The sequence below is a fragment of the Harpia harpyja genome, chromosome 9 (assembly GCF_026419915.1).
Source record: "Harpia harpyja isolate bHarHar1 chromosome 9, bHarHar1 primary haplotype, whole genome shotgun sequence".
Taxonomy (NCBI): Eukaryota; Metazoa; Chordata; class Aves; order Accipitriformes; family Accipitridae; genus Harpia; species Harpia harpyja.
In genome coordinates this window covers 18,363,255-18,383,523 of record NC_068948.1, presented here as the reverse complement: position 1 = coordinate 18,383,523, position 20,269 = coordinate 18,363,255, and the positions used below count along the sequence as shown (strand labels likewise).

At 36.2% G+C, this 20,269-nt stretch overlaps 1 protein-coding gene across 12 annotated transcripts in view; it reads right to left on the bottom strand.

Annotated features, from left to right (window-relative positions):
- Window positions 1-716: 716 nt before the first annotated feature.
- The window catches only part of CHD9 (chromodomain helicase DNA binding protein 9), a 101,917-nt gene continuing 82,364 nt past the window's right edge, over window positions 717-20,269 (bottom strand). For 9 of the 12 annotated variants that reach the window (XM_052797761.1, XM_052797760.1, XM_052797765.1 and 6 more), the window contains 15 exons: window positions 20,113-20,216; window positions 19,874-19,991; window positions 19,139-19,196; window positions 18,768-18,810; window positions 18,386-18,605; window positions 18,054-18,256; window positions 16,897-17,805; window positions 14,537-14,700; window positions 12,348-12,620; window positions 11,350-11,518; window positions 10,128-10,267; window positions 9,397-9,618; window positions 8,442-8,570; window positions 6,291-6,395; window positions 717-4,173 (listed from right to left, as the gene is read on the bottom strand). In XM_052797761.1, coding sequence (XP_052653721.1) covers window positions 3,310-4,173; window positions 6,291-6,395; window positions 8,442-8,570; window positions 9,397-9,618; window positions 10,128-10,267; window positions 11,350-11,518; window positions 12,348-12,620; window positions 14,537-14,700; window positions 16,897-17,805; window positions 18,054-18,256; window positions 18,386-18,605; window positions 18,768-18,810; window positions 19,139-19,196; window positions 19,874-19,991; window positions 20,113-20,216 — 3,721 coding nt within the window. In that variant the 3' untranslated portion in view covers window positions 717-3,309. Of the gene's footprint in view, window positions 4,174-6,290; window positions 6,396-7,797; window positions 7,968-8,441; window positions 8,571-9,396; window positions 9,619-10,127; window positions 10,268-11,349; window positions 11,519-12,347; window positions 12,621-14,536; window positions 14,701-16,896; window positions 17,806-18,053; window positions 18,257-18,385; window positions 18,606-18,767; window positions 18,811-19,138; window positions 19,197-19,873; window positions 19,992-20,112; window positions 20,217-20,269 lie in introns of all 12 variants that reach the window. The other 3 variants (XR_008236755.1, XM_052797767.1, XM_052797766.1) reach the window with 3 other exon arrangements.

Below are 20,269 nucleotides of genomic sequence, written 5' to 3'. Positions count from 1 at the left end.
GGAAAAAAGAAACAGGAGAACATGAGAACAGAGCTCATACGCATATGTGCATTTTTATCACCTGTGTACAGATTTGAGAAAGCAGAAGCTCAGAAAGGGTGATCATGATCTGAAGACAAAATTCAGACTGAAATAAATAAGAAGGATACCACTGAATCATTAAAGTGCAATGACAGGTTAAAATAAGAAGGTACCTGGCAACCAGGAGACAACTTGTGTTCAGGAGAAATGTCCGTGCCCTGTATGAAAGATATGAAAAATAGCAACATTAAGTGTTGTGTAAATAATTAAAAGATTTAGTAAACATGTAGATAGTAATGCAGAGTTCTAAAAAAAAAGATTCAAAGCTACTCCACTGCCAACATGCTTACCCTGGAACATGAGATGCATCATTAGTTCAAATTAAGTCAACTTTTGGACCAGAACCTAGACTGTATACTCCTGTCTAACCGTAACTACTGAAGGGCTGGAACAACAGCTTATTTTGTTTGTAAGACAATGGAATTACAGGAAATTGATTCCCAGAAAAAATATACAACAGTAAAGCATGGTCTTGGGCAGGGGCTGGAGCAAGGGACTTGGCTTTTTTTTTTTTTTTGAGGTGTTAAGAATAATTTTGGTTTAAAGCTTAACACTTAAACTTAACTTTTGCTGCTGAAAGATACATTTTTAATCCTTACACAGCGTTATTTTCACATATTGAGGCCGACATCATGGGTAGTCAAAGAATATGTTTAATAAAAAATAATTAAACTTCCATTTGCTCTATAGAACATCATAGAAAGTAATTCAATAAATTACAAATGACTTTTTAAGACGCTTGTTCAACTACAGAAAGCAAATTCAGACTACACAGAACACAACTGGCAAATATTGCAAATGTCCAAAAAAAACCTGGACTAGGACTTGGATCATGAAGCCTGAAACAAGGGATAGAAATACAAGGCAATAACAGCTAAAGTTCTTTTAGTAACTACCAACACACACTTTATCATCACCTTGGATATCCTTTTAATTTTAACTTCAGTATTAGTGTAATTCTACTGAGGTTTCCTTATAACCCTTAACTTTATACAACCTTATTTGCATATAGTTTAGCTGATAGTGGGACATTTTTTCCCCTTCTGGTTCAAACTGATTAAAAATAAACGCAATATATTATGTTCAAGTCTACATCAACCTTCATTACTTGGAACTGTAATTGCCTTATTACATAGAAAGAATCACTAGAATGGTAACCAAACTCACTTGACCATAATTAGGAAAATACTTTATTTCATAAATCTGATATAAATTAGGTTTTAGCCACAAGATTTAGGATTTGTTTTGTGGGGTAAGGGTGGGAAGTGATGGTATTGTTGACATACTCCATCAGCAAACTAAGTTACTAACTGTTTGTAAAACTTTGGCTATTTCATAAATGCATCCTAGTTAAATAAAAGTGCTATATTACAAAGGGCAAAATATTAAATATGAAATACTTTTTTTTTTTTCATGATGAAGAACTGCTACCCCCTTCTCTTGGCAGTTTTTAATTTTCACTATTGCTAAGACACTGCATGAAGGGCCAAATATCAGAATACTATTTGGGAAAATACGTAACCAGCACAATCCAAATGGTACTTGTATAATTGTGTAATTACACGTAATACTGCTTCTAATCATGGGGCTAGTTATTTTGCACATAGAAACTTATATTTCATTGGTAAAGTTCTTGATAAAAAACAACACAGTTGTTTTACTGTACAAGCAAGCAACAGAACTATATCAAAATATACAGTTTTTGTTTTTTATTTTTAAATTTATCCCTTTGTAAAGCTTTTTCAATGACTTCTACTAGTACCTGTATCTATTTTCTCTTAACACTTGCCTATTCTTGGACCGCAAACGATGTAACCAAGGTCAACTGAAGTATCAGTCAGTTCAGAACTTCTGTAAATGTGAATCTGGGCCTCAACTGTGTCAGAGTAATAGCAGCTTAAGAAGAAGGAGGAATCATATCACACATCAAATATTACACAGATTTTATATAGCAAAGGGTTCTAAGGATTTGGACTTAAACAGATGCCTTACGCCCTGTTACTGTGGTTTCTAGGAATAATTTGTCTTCCTTACTATTCAAAGTGCTTTTTCTTTAGTGGGTAACTCAGCATAATATATGAAGTGATATCCCAATAATGATTTTGGGTAATATTTAATATTTAGTCAGATTTAAATCTGCAGAGAAGTTTAAACTCAAAAGGAGTTCAAAACTATCTATACTTTATTTGCCATTATTAACTGGTAACTCCAGGAGGTTTTATGACATAAAACACAAATAGAAATCTACACAAACAAAGCAAACAAACAATTTTTACATGAAGTATGCAGTGTTGAAAGGTCTTTTCAGTGGCACTTTATGACAGTTTGCCTCTTCTGAGTCTTGGGGAAACTACTCCTCATTTTGGGACTTTTAATTCTGCAGAGGGAGCCCAAAACCTTGCAAGGTGTAAACTAAATAGATCTACATGGTGCCAAGTAGCATGAGATAAGACAGTTTTTGCTTTAATTTCCCCTTATTGCTGTCAAAGAGAACAGTTGTAATAAGGGCAAAAAAACCACCAACAGTCATATCTCAAATAACTCAGATCTTAACATGATATACAGGATGTCTTTAGAAAACAAAACAAAACCTGAAAACAAGTAATAGAAACCAATGTAAACTTCCTAAACTAACTCAGCTGAGGTAACAGGTAGCCAGTTTAATTGGCTGATTGGGAAAAATTTATCTTCTTTTAAACACACTTGTACCTGAATTGGAAACAGCAGTGCATCACAACACTAGAGCATTTTCATGTAATTAAAGCAATGGATGGTGATGTAGATTCTACAGCTTTCATGACATTCATTAGCTGCCCAAATTATTGCTGAGTTTTGATCTGTAAATTATAAGTGTCAAGGAGGCTGTAAAACTATATTCAAATTAAATCAATAATATGCATAAAGTATTCTGTGTTCACTGCAAATATATTAAATATACAGCTCTTACTTGAGCATTATTTTCATAAAATTAACCCCCCAACAAAATTATAATGCCTTTTGTTGTAATTTTACACCATTGTGTATTTGATAGTACATACAAGTTCAGAAACTTATGAACTTCAAGAAATATTACATGCAAAACGTCTCTGAAAGCAGTTTGCACTTCTAAACAAATACTGAAATGTTCGGTCAGTAAATCATTGATGCACTCAACACTGGGTTATTTACAATGAAATAATTAAAGAATAAATTCAAAATCAGTTTATAATTTAAGTGCAGAGTCTGGGGTCAGTCTTCATCGCTAGAATCTGAATCCTCAGATGAAGACGAAGTACTATCAGATCCAGATGAAGCATCTGCTTTCTCTGAACCCTCATCTGTGCTGTTTTCATTGTGAGAGCTTGGCTCTGTTCCCCCTTTGTCTTCCTGATCTCTAACCCTAGAATTTTCCTCCTTTTCTTCTGTGGGCTTGGCTGAGCCTGTGTCATTGCTTTCACTGTTCTGTACATCAAAAATATTAGACTGAGACAAAGCTGGGATATGAAGATTAAGGCCTGGAGTGAGAAGCATCCCTGGGTAAAGTATGTTGGACAAAAGTAATGGGTTAAGAGAGAGAGGATTGGCAGCTGCAGCAGCAGAGGATGTTGAAGGAGAACTTGAAACAGAGTTTTCACCACCAGTATCCGTATTCTGGTCTTCTGTCCTTTCTTTCTTTTTATCTGCCTCCTTTGAATCACTTCCCTTTTTTTCCTCTGAAATAGATTCTGTAGACTTTGTTAGAAGTCCTCCCATGCCCAGCAAGTTTGGTAATCCAGCCATCCCTGACAGCAGCATGGGGAACATGGCAGCCATGTTCTTTGCTTCTCCTCCAGTAGTTAAGCCAGCTGGCATTCCCATTAATCCTGCTGTTACTTGCAGTGACTGCAGGTTTTGCAGGTTTTGTTGTAAGGCCTGAAGACTAGGCAGATCCACTCCTGGAAGCAACCCGTTAGCTAGCAGAGGGTTAACTGACACACTTGCAGCGGTGGCAGCTGCTGCAGCTGCTGTTGCCTTAGCAATCTCACTTTTGGGGCGCCTTCCCCTCCGGCTTACTTCTTCCCGCACAACAGGTCCAGTGAGAATACGGTCAAACATACCTTCTGGAAGAAATCCCTGCAAGAGACACATTGGGTATTTTTAGTATTTTGAGAGCTTAAGGATGGAAAAGTACAAGCAAACAGAAGCCCCAAGCATACAGTAACAGTGTCAAAGATTATTCTGGTATGTTAGCACAGCAGCTTGATCTCCAGACAACTCACTGGAATTTGTGGTGACTTTGTGCTATCACATCTCAAATGTCTAAAGGCCCATTTCCACAGTGAGGACTACACAGGTATCTTCTCAGACCTTCCGTTAACTCATCCCTAAGGGTTTGTTTGCAAATCAAGCCAAACATAGCTAATTATAAGAGCAATCTCAATTTAAGATCTAAACCAGCACTGCTTTGCAATATTACCACATTCCAATCATGACAGTTTAATTAAAAAAAAATTACTCAATTTGAAGTTAAATACAAATGTGTGATTGCACACAGACCAACAATCTCCAAGCCCTTTTTATTATTGCCAGTGTCTGTTTAATGTCCTCACAGTTCACCTCATCCTTAAACCTAAGAATAAACAGTAAAGACTCAAGTTCAAGTAAAAAGAAATTCAGAGCACTTCTTTTTGGGGCTTGCACAGTATTACTTCACCTCTGTAAGCACTCCTACCTAATGAGGAAGAAAGAATTGCAATGGACACTAATATTCTCTTTGAAATGCATTGTCTTGAAAATTCCTCTTAAAAACAGCAATCATTAAGATCCAACTATTACTCACCTCCACACTACAATGGTCTTTTCTTCCCCAGCAAATATCTTTAATTTAAACTACTCTAATACAACTAGAGGCATTCAGAACTCATGCTCTGTTGTTCTGTCCTGTGGATAACCACTAAATTCTGAAAGTAATTCTGCTATTATTTATACCTTTACTCACTGCAGTCTAACCCTGTTCCTAGTTACCTATTTTTCTACCAGAACGTCCCACAAGGGTACTGGAGAGATTGGCATTTAGAACTTCACAGAAAGATTACAAGTTCTGTTGACAATGAATTAGAAAAAAAAAAATTAACTGCGTCATTTCTTTGCCAGAGGCTGAAGATGTAGTGTAAATAAAATACGCTTCTGACAAGTTATAGTCGGTGAGAAAATAGACTTCGCAAGAATATTGACAAAACCATCCTCACTTCTGTTAGACACATGGAATGGAAGAGTAACTGGGTTACTCAGAAACCATTCTTTATTATACAACACAACTTTTTGAAGTTCAAAATGTGTCCTTATCTTCAAGGCAAACAGGGAATGAACTCAGGACCATACACCGTACTTGAACCAATGACACTTAAAAGGAAAGAGATACCAGCTATATAGTAGTTCCTGTAATGAAAATGTAGGCCTGGTGTCTTGTTGGAACTGTGGACAAAGTCTATCAAAACACTTTCTTCTTTTAAATTTAATGAAGTACAAACCTCAAACACACTGAATGTATCATGCTGCCAAGTAAGAAGCTGGCTCAGGACTACCAGGGAAATCTTATCACTAACTTTGTTGGTAATCCATACAGAAGGAATACATGAGCAACACTGAAGTCGTGCAGACCTACTCCAAAAAATACATTAATATATTAACCTTGTTCCCTCCACTGGAATCTCAACGCTAGTTTTTAGCTAAAAACAAAACCCCTAAGAAATAAAAAATAGAAATTCTAAGTAGTAGAAAATAGCTATATTAATACTTGATTAAAAGTTTGATTGAAGATAGTATTTCTTAAAGGTGCACACTGAAAGTAAATTAATTAAAAAGTAAAATAAATGTTTAAAATTATATTTATCTTCCTAACTGTAACTTTAAGAACAAGAAAGTATTCTGTGGGCTAAAACCTTTCCAAAAAACTTCAAGGCTACATTTATGAGATAAAGAAGTCACAGTACTATCACACCTTCAACCAAATCTCTAATTGGAGATTGCCAGCCACTGTCCCTCCCTTCCTCCTACTCACAGCTGTGCCAGCAAACCAAGTTACAGAACTGAGCTGGCAGAAGAAAAGCTAAAATAGACCCACATTCCACATTTAATATAATACCAGAAATGAAAAGCATGCCTTTTGGCATGCTTTTTTTCTCCTGTTTGCCTTGTTTGTTTTTATGATACATTTGATGTCATAGTTATCTTTTTCTGCAAATACTCACAGACTGTTTTACAACTTCTCCCCATTCAGGAGCCACTCCATACTCTGGATTTTCTTTCAAGAACCTGCACAAATCCTTCAGAGGGGGAGCAAACGCACCCCCCACCTGAGAAGCAGAAGATAGAAGTCAGGAAATACTTCTCATTTGGTAAGAAAAAGGCAACATTCATACCTGACACTGTTTCATTTTTGCCTTTTATATAAAACAATACAAATAAAATCTCACTTTAAATTATCAATGAGTATGATAGAGCTTTTGACTGATTCCTCGTGGCATATGTGAGATACCCTTGATTTGTTCTAAATCTACTAAACTCAAACTCATCTATTAAACTCACACTTTGCAACTTCAATATTTGACATTCCTACTAATGTTTAATATCAGAGTTTATTTAGACATGCAATGAATGGAAGAGCAACCACATGAATAGAGAACAAGAATGGTCCACGCATTACCAAGAAGGTTGTAACTACAATCTTGTTAAACTCTTCCTTTATCCACTAAATCAGTTTTATTCTATCATCTCAGTCAACTTCTAAAAATACTTCTATTAAGAGACTCTGCTTCTCTTGTGAAATTTATTTCTTGTATTTTTTTCATGCAAAAAAGGACAAGATGGCTAGATTGCTAGACAGCATGTCCTAATAAAATCATATAAGCAGGAAAGTAAGCTTTCAAATTAACCAGAAGTATTACTCAGATCCAGAAACAAAGATGAAATGGTATAAAGAAGAAAGAAAAAAAGAATTCCAGTTTCTGCTGAACTTTCTCTATAAACTGCAACTTAAACTCAGATTTTCTAGGCTACTTTTGATCCCCTCACCCCCTGCTACTAAATGGATAACTGAACTGAAAACCAAAATGAGACAAAATGAGTTTGGTGATGCAGAAGAGTCAGGGACAGGTTATAAATGGGAAAACTGAAGTTAATACAAGTCTCAACTACGGTGTGGAAATTTATTACAGAAAAAAAGCCATCATGAAAACACAGGCTTTTACAGCAAGCACAGATCAAATCTCTCACTCCTTGATCATCAACTTTGAAAAGATTCCTCAGGGCACAGCTTGCTATAGAGCAGCCAAGGGTCTGTTTTTCAAGAGACTAGCAACCATACAGGTTCCTCTTTAGAGCTGCTGTCTCAATGCACTGAAGAGATGAAAGACTCTCAGATTCTGCCTCACTCTTCTCTACAGATGCACAAAGCTTCTGACCTTAATATAGCAGCATAAAAAAACCCTCCTGCTTTCCTTGCAACTGGTCTCTAACAAAAAGAAAAGCTAGCAGCATCACAAGAGAAAATGCTCCATACATTGACATAATACCTCAAAGACTCCCACTGGACTGCTGCTCTGGTACTACACTGACATTCAAAGACACCATCCCACACATCTGTCCAAATTTGTTCAATAAACAACAGTAATGTTCTGCATGCTTTTCTTCAATTTTGCCTTTAGCCTTCCCCAAAGCTTATTCAAATGCATTATGCATTTCCCAAACTTTGACCACCTGTCCAAAAACTTGAATTCAACACCTGGTCTCCCATCTTCCAGTGTTGGGATTTTATAGAAGAATTCCCCTTCTACTTTTGTTCCCCTGATACACTTCTGTTTAACCTAGCAATGTGATTTACAACGGATATATACTGGTGAACCATAAAGGTCAAATGCCAGAGATAACTGAAAAAAAGAAAAAAAAGCAAAATAATCCAGTACACAGGATTTAAGCAAATCCAATGGACAAGTTTCTATGCAGGACGCACTACCAATATAATTTTAATCATGTCAAAAGTAGTAATGAGATGTACACAAAAGTTAGAACTTCTGAAATGTTGCTACTTTGATCAGAACAACATGTATTTCAGTGGCCATGCCTCTGTATTAGTCAACAGCACAAATACTGAAACATATTGAGTGTTCAATTCTATATAAACATAAACCACAGGGCAAGTTTCTAGCCATATCTTACATCCTTTCATAGTTGCAAAATGATTACTAGAAGATTGTCATTGACTTTCTTGCTCTGTGCCAAAACCTTAAAACAAAAACCTTTCGTTCACACACAGTATTTTAGCAAGTGTAGTGTATAGAGTTCTTCATTTCAGGTAACTATTCATTTGGGTAACATCAGAATGGGAACAGTATTATGAATACCTTTCTTGCATTTCTTCTATTTATGAGCTGAACACGTTCTTCGCCAGTCAAACTATTAACGTCCAGTTTATTAGGGTTTCGACAACGGTGTCTTTTTTGTTTGGGCCTCCCATCATGCAACTGCATCCTCTGTTATAAAGTAATTAAAAAGGCATTTATCTTTCCGATATAACTGTTTTAAAAATTTTAAGATATCTGTGCATTCTCTTGAGTCAGGCATTCATCTGAAGTCATCTTCAATTTCACAAGTATTTTAGTAAGAATCCTAATTTACTAATCACAATTATACAATAAGCAGACCGATAAACAGCACTAAATCCTCTTTCTGATGCCTCTACCCTTTGCTTTGTTTTAGTAATTTTTCAGTTTTCAACAGTGCTTTAACTATCAGGAATGTTGCTACTGTTTTGTATTATAACATCTTTATGGAGAAATAAGGTTGTTATTCCAGATGTCATACATACGATTTTCTTACATCATGTTCAACATTAACAACTCTCAAATTCAGAGGTAACATAATGAGAACACCATACCCACACAAACAAACATCACTACCATAGCACTGTAATGTAGGTATGAAATACATCTCACAGTAAAGTCTTTAATCCTCTCACACATCACTAAATACACTGTTACACATTTTCAGCTCACATCATCAGTATCATGGTAATAAGAGTTTTCTTATCTTTGATAATTTTTTTAATCTTAGGTGAAATTAGACAAAGATCAAACGTCTTTGCTTAGTATTTCTTTTCTTAGCAATTACGTTTGTGAGGGAAAAGGAAGGCTTGCAGAGTTAAAATTATGTAAACAGAAACAGACATTTTCCTTTTTCCTAAACAAAACAGAAGAACAAAGAAGGAATAATTCCCTGTAAAATAGAATACAATTCCAAATATATTTTATAAGAAATGTTCTACTATTTAGCTAAAGCACAGCTGAAAGGAATACTCACAGGAATACAAGCTCCTGAATCTTCAACATATCCAGGATGTTCTTTAAGCCACCTTTCTAAATCTTTTCTTTTGGGGGCATCATCACCTGCAAGCCTTGTTCCATCTTTTAGGTTAATAACAGGAACTGGACTCTCTGCATCAAGCATGCCTTGGGACTGCGTGTAAGTGAGTGCTGGGTTTATTCCTGCAGCAACTTGACAGGAGTTAATACCTGGATTAACCTGGAGAAATTCAAAACATTTGACTAAGTTCTCCATAGAAAACAAACCATCACAATTATTGCATGTATGATACAATGAAGGCCACAGTCCTGCAGATCCTTATGCACACACTCAAGGACTCAGTAAGACTACTCGTGCCATAGATAACTCCCTTTAAGTCACTGTACCATCAGATCCTGTAACAGATGTTACAGTAAAGTATGTCAGAAAGCGTTGCTAGGTCAAATATCAAGTTTTTAATAATATGTTGTTAATTACATTCATCAAAACTAGAATTAAATTTATTTTTAATAATAGTTATCAATATTGTATATATCTAATATTTAGTAAAACTATACCAGTTCTCATTTGTGTAGTCATAGACTGTCAGTGAAATTTTTCACAAAAAAAACCCAAACCCAACAGTTTTGAGTAATGAAGTGTTGTATCTCAACAGACAGTTATGCTCAGTTAAAGGACTAACAGTAATTTTGACCTTTTTTTGGATAAAAAAAATCAAGTTTACTTACATGATTAGGCTGTTTATTTCTATTTATGAAGAGGACATCAACTCCCTCCACATTCTTCCTTCTTCCTCTTCTCTTTTTGACTACAGGCTGACTGTCAACTATGACTCCATTGGCACTGGCTGTTAAGTGACTGGAAGTACCTAATTAATGATGCAATAAAATTAGTGTCAGATGCTTGAGCTGTTTATAACAAGAAACATGTCTGAATAAAAAAGGAAATAAGATTACTTGAAATAGTGCAAGTGCATATAATTTCTACATGTAATATCTAACATAAATTACCTATTGTTTTATGACTGTTTAAAACACTATTAGTATCAGGCTCTGAAAAGCCACTCTACTATGAAAGCTTCCTATTACTGCCCCTTTCCCCCTCCAAATAAATCTGTACAGGGAGGAGAGCTGTTAAGAACTGCTGACATCACACACACACACACAGAGGCAGACGTCCCTAAATAAATGTTTATAACAAGACCTTAATGGTATGCTGCAAAGGACAAGAAAGTACAAAATGCAAGCGAAGGCTAGTATTTTTTTTTTAAAGGGAATGTTCTCATCCACGTATGTATGCAACCTCAATGAATTGCAGTCATTTAATCAGATGCTGGTGAAATCGAGCACCTAATTATAATAATTTCAAATATTTTAATCCAAATTTTAACTGCTTATTTTAGGCTTGTTTTTATTTGTCAGTGTACACCTACTGTTATTTTTTTTTTTAATGAAAATAACTTTAATTTTTTGGCTGTAAGTCAAAAATTGGTTCTAGATTATTGTCCTCCACTGTTTCTTTACATTAGACACAGGAAAGAATATGAATAGTGCAAAGTGACAGAGACAGAAATCTAGAACTCTTCATCTTTACTTAGAAATTAGCCACAATAAGTTCTGACTTAAACTGATTACTGTCAGTGAACAGTGATGGACATTGCAATTATTAAAATCTTCTTGTGGAGGTGTTTCTAATATGTAATGGCATCCTTCTAATAAATTAATATTACAGTAACTGGTGCTGTGAGAGAGCATTCATGTGGTCCAACCTCGTGCCTTAACTTAGGTGCCTGGTTTCCTTAACACACTGGAGAGAATTCCTCCAAGACTGCAGTTTAGAACAAGTAACACTGCAAACATCTCTCTCCACTGCCTACACATGGAGACCAACAGAAGAACCCAGAAGGTAATATTTAATACTAATCCTTATGCCCTCTAACATTTTATGTACCTGATTTGGGAAGTGATTTTGGGAAGTTGACAAGGCTGGTTTCTGAAGCATTCTGGAGTTCACGTAGCCGAGCCAGGTATTGCTGCTGTCCCAGTGCACCTTCCTCGCTTTCAAATGGCCTTTTCTGAGACAGTCCCTGCTTCTGAAAAGTCAATTTCAAACCACCTTCCTGTTAAATAAATGCTAGGGTTAGAAGAGTCTCTTCTGAAGCAGAAACGACTACTTCATAATCAGGATTCTCACATAGAGTTACTCCAGAAGAATTGAGGAAGAATGAAAACATTGTGTTAGACCTTAAAACAAGTCTTGCTTCTTGTCCATGTAAAGAACAAATCTCAACAGAAATTTCATGGAATTGCTTATATGAATATAAATTTTGAATTATCTACTATCTTAGCTGAAAAAATCCAGACACTGAACAGCTGTCTACCTCCCTAATCCAGCCCTAAAGAAATGTGAAACCCAATTACAAGAGGAATTTTTCATACATTTTTGTGTGCTACAAACATGTCTCAAACTACAGACAACAAAAATGTTTGAAGCTTCTAGCCTGCATTTAAACTGGGAAATTTACCTATAACCTCTAAAAGGCCACAAAATAATAAAGTGCTTGCTGGATAGGACATGCTGAAATGTTTAAAACACCAAACAACAGAAATACCTTTTCTTACTAACCAGATTTCTTAGAAACAGCATAAAACAGGCTCTCTGAAGAAGCACCAGAATGGTAAAATTTCATTTCAGAGAGAGAAATAACAATGATTCCTTCTAGTGGCTTATGCAAATTAAAAAACTAACCCACCCACCACCCACCCACCCACCCCCCAAAAAACCCCAAACCCCAAACCCAAACACTCAATGCCCAGAAGCAGCAGACCCAAATACCCACAAACAAGTGTGTGAAGGAAGTGAGAGTGAGAGCAGGCAGCCACTTGCAGGTAAAGCATGCCTCACACCGCAATCGCAATCAGGTCCTAGGGCAATAAAAATAAACATACGTCATTGATTTTCACTGTAAACTCCTTTTCTCGTACATGCTTCTTCACCTTTGACATCTGTGGTGATTGATCATATTCTTCTTTAACACCTGCAAGAGGGGGTGTTGGTGCGCTGGGCTCACTGTAATCTGCAGCTGCACCGGGGCTATCCAGAAGCTTGGTTGTGTAGAAAGATGCCACCGTATTGCCGTCATAGCTCCTTCTTGCTGAAGGCCATTTACCTTTCAACACTGTTTGACAAATACCGTCAAGTCGATTAATCATAACTCGATCCTAAAAAACAGAGAAAATATTTTTGTAAGAGTAATGCTTACCAACACTGTACACATTACATTTATGTATTATCTTCTAATTCTAAAAGGAAGAGAAATGACAACTTTTTAATCACTGGACTTGGGCTTAAAAGATTTCTAAGTTCCTGGACTTGTACCGATTCCCTGTAAAACTATGTGAAAGCCATCTCTGTACTTAATTGCAGCACCATAACATACCCATCAAACAGCATTTATAAAAGGAAATCTACAGACTTTTATTCACATCTCATTTTGGCTTTTGAAACCACATTATTACTCATTCACACTCTTTAGACGCCACACACAAATCGAACTTCACACACCTGCATAATACATAAATCTCAAGTCCCAATACAATCAGCTAAGTACATGCAGACTCCAGAAACTACTAGGTTTTCTGATAATTTCAGAGAGCAGTTATTTGTCAAATAAAAAATGTGAACGCTAAAATTAACTGTTCTGGAAGCAAACATTTTTTTACCAAGTTCGAGACCCTCCCCTATATTTAAAAAAAGTCTGATTTTGTACACTCCGAATATCTTTTTTCACAATCTGCCAAGCACCTGTGATATGAAAGTTATACTCCCCTTCTCAAAATGAACATTCAAAAATTCTGAAAAGTAGTATTTAGATTTAAAAACATCTTCCAGGAGCCAACGTAATAACAACTAAAAGCTCCTGAAGTTCAGATCCTACATCTCTTTTCCCCATTTCATCAACCTTTTTGTCTCCTGCATTGCTCTCCTTTTCAGACTTTCCTCAACTGCTTGACCTTGAAGCTTTTACTTCATTACAACCTTGTGATCTGGCTCTGAATTTTCAAGCTGATTTGCAACTTTGAAATTGTTTTTTATTGGAACACCAGTGTACTTTTTTTTTTTATATAGAGCATATGCCTAGCAACACACTAAACATGCTAAAACATGCTAAAATTTCTTTAGAACTATTGAAAAATATAAGCATCAAAAGAAGTCACAAAAGTTAGCATTACATGGGGTTTCCTACACTTAAAAAAAAAAGTCACGCATGAAAATCTCCAAGTGTAACACTGACTATAAAAGCAAGTAGATTTTTCAGACCCCGAAAATGTCCCAATCAGTCTCATTTTCCTTATACATCAGGACAGAAATCTATTCAAAAGTATGTCGCAGTCAAAGTTTATGTAGTGAGCTGGCATTCCAGCAATTCACAATTTTTGCTTCATCTTCTTAGTTAAGCTAGTAATTGAAAGCATAAGAAACCGCTCTGTGGTCTTCCAAGCTGTGTCAGCCATAGAAATTCAGATATGACTAAAGAGCTTAAAAATATTCAGTATTTATTTCAAACAAGACGAATTTCCAGTCACTTGGTGTTAATATCTTTTCAAAGTATAGTTCAGAATATCACTAATTCACATATAGAATCATATAGTTACATTTTAACATAAAAGTTGTATTACCTCAGTGCTTCAGCCAGCCTATGCTTTAACATGATTCAGGATTTTGCAACGTAGCTGAAGGAGTCCTACTACCACTAAGAAATTTGTTGTAATACTTAGCTTGACCAATTTCTTGCTCTGTTTCATTTTTTACATTCTTTTGGACTACTCTAAACAATTCCTCTCATAGACTTAAGATGATCCAAATACCTGATAAATTATCTCATCTTGATCTTAAAATGCTTCCTTTAAAGTTGTTTCCTATGTGAACATTCTCTTTTTTACAGATATAGCTATACAAGCAATGTATAAAATGCTTTGTCATAATTTTACTGTAATTTACCACGAACAAAATTCTGTTTTTTTCCAAGATCTCCCCACAACTCAGTGGTATGGTTTTAACATATTTAATTGAATACTATTGTCACAGCCCACCTTCCCCTACAACCCTGTTTTTCAAAGTGGTATTGAAAACTTGCCTTTGGCCAGTAGGATGCAGCCAACATGTATCCACCTTGTAGGAGATAACTGGAATTTGGTGTCCCATTGTTCATCTGGAAACTGTCTTGCGTCTCATCCTGTGTTGTACTCAGAGAAGCTACACTCTCTTCATCATATGCTTTTATATGTGCGGTTCCTTCTGCTAAAGAAAACCACTAATATAATTTGATATCGTAAAGAAGTTAAACACTCATTGTAAGAGGTTCGGGTGAACAAAACACACAGAACAATGTTCAGAGAAAGTCCAAACACAAAATTAAACTGAAGAATTAATCTGTTAGGTTTTTCAGGATGACTGCTGATTCTTTTCTAGCCATGTAAATTCCACACACATTCCTGTTAATATTTCAAGAGCTTAACATGTCGAACATTTAGCTATTTGAAAACAGACATGCTTCAGAGTATTCTGACAGACAGTCCTTACTTATTTTAACATATTTCCTTTGTAAGCCAACATGCACTAAAATACAGAATTAAATTGAAATGAAAAGTGTCTATCACCAGAACGTGGCAAATCTACTGGGATACTACTTAAAAAAACCACCCCTTTTCATTTACTGGATGGAATGCTGGATGTTCCATGAACGTGTTCTTGCTTGAACACGTATGTCTGCATCATTTAATTTTTTAAATTTTAATCACAGAGTATTTTTTCCTAGTATCTTTCCATTGTGTTGTCTGACTTTCTTATAGTTCTCTCCTCATTATTATTTTACTTTTGCCTCCATCCAGACAACAATGTAAGTTACACTATGACATGGGGAAACAGTCTGAAACTTAAAAAAAAAAAAAAAAAAAAAAAAAAAAGGTGCTGCCTGAAAAGGTAACAGCAGCACGAGTAAGAGCATTGAGGGACAATCCTACAGAACTCAAATTTGTCCTCAACAATAGCTATGTATCAAGTCATCTGATAAAATTTAGCTCTCCCTTAAAAGATGTTTCAAATGTGAAAAGTATGCCAAAGATCCATGATCATTGTACAACATATGAAATAAAACCTGGGCTTCAAATTAAAACACAGATGAAGTTAAGAAAACTTTCCAGCATTTAGCAGTCTCTTCAACACCAACTTGCAGCAAAACAGCCACAAAAAGAAAGGCTGACTGATTTATGAGATTTTGCAATCTGAGGATAGCACAATACTTGCCTGAACAGACTGAGCTGACAGAAATCAAGCCTAATATGTGGACTGTAGCACATGTTATAGTATCCACCATCTAGATATAAATATTTATGTCATATAAGCGTTCCTTTTCTCTCACTATTTTAATGTTTGCATACAACTGTTTCCTCTGAAAATGTCCTTCCACTGCTATAGGCAGCAGCATCTTAATAATTTGGTTTAAGTGGCATTTTACTTGCCCAGTAATCATTTTCCCAGTAAATTAACCCTACGGTTTCCATCTGTCATTTCCATAGACAAGAGGATCCATCTGATTAACACAATGCTTTTTTCCTCGAGGTATTGGAAAAAAAATAGCTCATTTACTTATGCTGTAATCCCACTGACTAACTTCATCCTCTTCCTTTTTCTATTACCATTTGTTATGACACAGTGGAGGAATCTTTTCACATTCTGAGTTTCAATAGAGCAAAAGTAGAGGATGCTTCATAGTATCATAATAAGGAATGTATTAAATAATGATTGGTTGGTTTATTAAAAAAAATTACATCACTTTACTGATCAGAGGTTTTTGCTTCTACTTTGAAGCTTTCAGAAGTGTGTCTGTTATTTGGTCCCATGCTCTATAATTGCCTCAGTCTTTTCTAAACAGGTACCCATTTTTAATTGTTTGAAAATTTTCAGTGCAAGTACACTGCTTGACCACCTCCAGTTTCTAAGAAAAAGCAGCTTATATTACTCTACAGCTTAGACAGAAGGAAGCTTGCAGATTTCATGAAAGCACAATGAGGAAGCCACAAAGACAGGTGAGCAAGGGTGGAAAAAACCAACAGGGAAACCAAAAGAACCTATATATTTAGGAAGAAAAAGAAAAAGAAAAAAGAAAAAGAAGTAGTAGGGAATATACATACGCAGTATATTTCCAGAAAACATTAGCCTTTCCACTCTTCTCCCACACATGAACCACATGCACAGTAAGCTTGCTTAGGGAATAATTCTGTCAACAAATCTTAAGTACCTCATCCCAGGCACTGATATGAAGCAAAGAAAATGCTGTATCCCTGAAATTCTTCCAACTCACTTGATGAATCAAGCAAATATGTTTATTTAAGTTTACTTTTGTGGAATTTAATATCCTTTTTTAGACATTTTTCCATTAAGAATAAACTTGTTCCATTTAAGAGTTATACTGGAGAAATAAGACTACACACATACCACGTTTTTGTGCTTCCTCTTCATCACTATCACTCTCTTCAGACGATGATGATGATGACGACGACGATGATGAGGATGACGAGGATGAGGACGAAGATGCTGAAGAACAAGATGAAGATGATGAAGAGCTAGAGCCTGATCGAGAGTGTGAACAAGATGAGGAAGACGAAGAGGATGAAGATGATGACCTGGAAGAACAGGATGATCTATCTGAGTCAGAGTCTGAGTCAGAGCTAGAGTCAGATCCCCTTTTGCTGACTCTCTGTTTTTTGGAAGCTGGGTTTGGAGTTAGAGGCTCTGTCCTTGCTGCCACCATGCGCCTGTCTGTTTCAGTCTTCATGCTAGGTTTATGGTCTGTATTTTGTATTGGTGTGCCATTTTTTGGACTCAAAGGTTCAGATTTCATTATTGTCTGTGTCTCCTCTGTAGACATAGATTCCTCTTCAGAAGATTGAGGATCCTCTTTCAGATTTTCGTTTTTAGCTTTTGCGTCCTCAAAAGCATTCACTTTAGCATCTGACAATCTTGACTGAGGTGTAAGAGGAGAAGCAGATAATGCCATCTGGTACTGATGCAAGAGTGGAGTAGAAGTCCTTGAGAGCGCCACTTTATTTTGATTATAGTTCCTCTGGGCAGACATAAATGAGAGTTCAGGATCACGAAGAATATGATAATCTGTCCTGCTAACTCCGTGTTTAGCAGCTCCAATAAGTAAATCCCTGTCATGAGTCCCACACTCCCACCAGACAGGTAAGTCTGGGTTTGGTTGGCATAGTTTTAGTCTTTCAAACAGCTGTGGGTGTCTAAGAACCTGTTCTCGCACTTTCCTTAGGAGTTCAATGCGATACAAAGTCCGAGAAGCACGCTCCTCTGTAATCGGTTGGATAAAAATGTTTGGGTCTACAAGTTCTGTATTAAAACAAAAGAAAGATGAGAATCTGGCAAAAAAATCCCCGCTGCAAATCAATACTAGAAGGATATGGCTTTAATCAGTTAGTATGTCTCCCCATTATAAGCTTTCAATTTTGCACTTCACATGTTTCCTTATTTCCTTCTGCCCCATTTTTGTTTTGGAACACATGAAAGAAAAACCTCTTCAAGATAAACACTGGCAACAGAAATTAAAGATAAAACAAAGTAAAAATATATACACCCACCTTCTTTTGAGGGGAGACGACAGACTCTCCGGCACATTGACATAAATGCATACAAGTACTTCTCTAAGCTCTCATCAGTTTTCTTATGTAGTCTAGCCATTGCTCTAAATTTGGTCCAATCAAATCGTCCCCTTTCAGGATCAAACACCACTCCAAATGTGGACACAACTCTGTAAAAGTCAGCTTCTTCTCTTCTCGTCCATCTTGATCAGCAAGAAAAAAATTGGAAATTTTGTCATCTTCCACTATTTCATGCAGCTAGCTATTATTATTTCTTCAGTATTTTTTAAATAAGGATGCACTAAAAATGTGTATTTGCATGCTGCACATACCTTTGCTGTCTTTCAATCTTAGCAGCCATCTTTGGATTTAGAGCAGCTTCTTCATATGGAGGCTGCATCATACTAGTCTGTATTGGGAATGCTGGCTGGATCTGCTGGGCCTGCCTGTTTTTACTTGTTCTTTGATAAGCTGTTATGAGGCGTCGGAGACGTGTTGTTAAGGCAGACTGAGTGGGCCAATAGATTTTGTCTCCTTCCATCATTTGTCCATCTATATTAAAACAAAGCCACAGGAAAAATAAAGTAGTTAATCATTGCTGGTGCCTATGGTTCTACACTAGGCAATCTACATACATTTTATCTAAGAATTAGGGAGAATTAAACAATTCAAAAGAGATTGAATTGGCTCAGATTTTAAGCTTTATATATTTACCTCCATCTGCTATTACTAGATCACCTGGGGATGAAACATCATCCTGTAGAAAAAGAGAAGTGAAGCAAAATTTAAAATGTAGCCCTCTCCAGAGATTTAGGTTAAACTTACATCTTGCAGACAATTTGTGAATATGACAAAGAATAAAAGTAACATATATTTTGGACAAATGGCTAACAAGGCATACAACAGAATTATACAACAATTCCCCCCCATCCCCCCCCCCCCGCCCACACAACTGCAGAAACACACGGCATAAGTTCTATCGATTTAGAGAAATACAGAAAAATGTAATAATCTGCTCAACAAAAAGATGGAAGTATTACATTATAAGTGTGTTAAAAGGAGCTATTAATAGGTGCCTACTATACCTCTATGTCATCTTTAAACATTGCTGGTGCTGGTTTATATTCTGGATCTTCTACATCCCTGTTAAAATTTTGACACAAAAGAACCCATCTTAGTAACATTTCAGAAGTCCTTACACTCTTTTCAATTAAGCAAAATTCATTTAAATTTAGTTAGATATACTGTATTTAGCTTTCTATTTGAAATGAGGAAAATATTTCATGGCAGCTTTGGCTTGAATCCTGCCCCCCACAATTCACTATCTCATTCAAAAATGTTCTTTATGACCACAGCTGCTAACCTCACCAATGAAACAATGAATAAAAGCAGTTCTCCCTGTCAGCAGTTATCAGTGATACTCAAATTGATCTACTGGGATCACTGGTTAGCTACACAAGACTAATACACCAAGCTGACTGACCTGAAATCAAGTTAAATAGGTCTGTAGTACTCCGCCTCTGAAGGCTGTTGCACTTCAGTGTCTAAGTAGTATTTCTGAAATAGCGACACAAGGTAGAGTCCTTGCTAACAAGTTGCTGCATTTTCCCCTTAACTGTGAAATCCCAAACTTCAGTGGTTCTGTTACCCTGTTCCTAACTCTTTTCCACTCTGTGGGAGTAAAATCCAAGTAGTATTCTTCACAATGATGACATCAAACTAGTATAAAACCAGTTAAGAGAATGAAGTACAGCACAAAAATTCAGTCTTGTTTACTTTAAGGCCCCAAAACATTCATGCCCACTTTTAAGTGCTCATACCCATCAATATAATCATTTGCTCTCTGTTCAGCAGCAACTGCTTTTTCATCTGGCTTGCCAACCCTTTCTAAGAAGCACAGCGCTGGGTCTGCTCTGATAGTGTTGTATTTTTCATAACCTATAAGGGACAAAAAAAGTGGCACAAATTCAACTTTCAGAGTAAGCTATAAAAACATTTAGTGTAGGGTGTTTATATTGAGGCGTGGCAAAGTACACATGTAGTCATCCACATTACTCACCATGTTTAAAAACTCCAATTAGAAGGGATTTATCTGCTTCTGCATCCCACCACTCGGCAGGAACTTCAGAGTGATCTGGCTCAGGGACCCAAACATCAATTTCACTAAGGAGAATCACCAACAGCACACCAACATTAATAATATTCAGAGGAAGAAA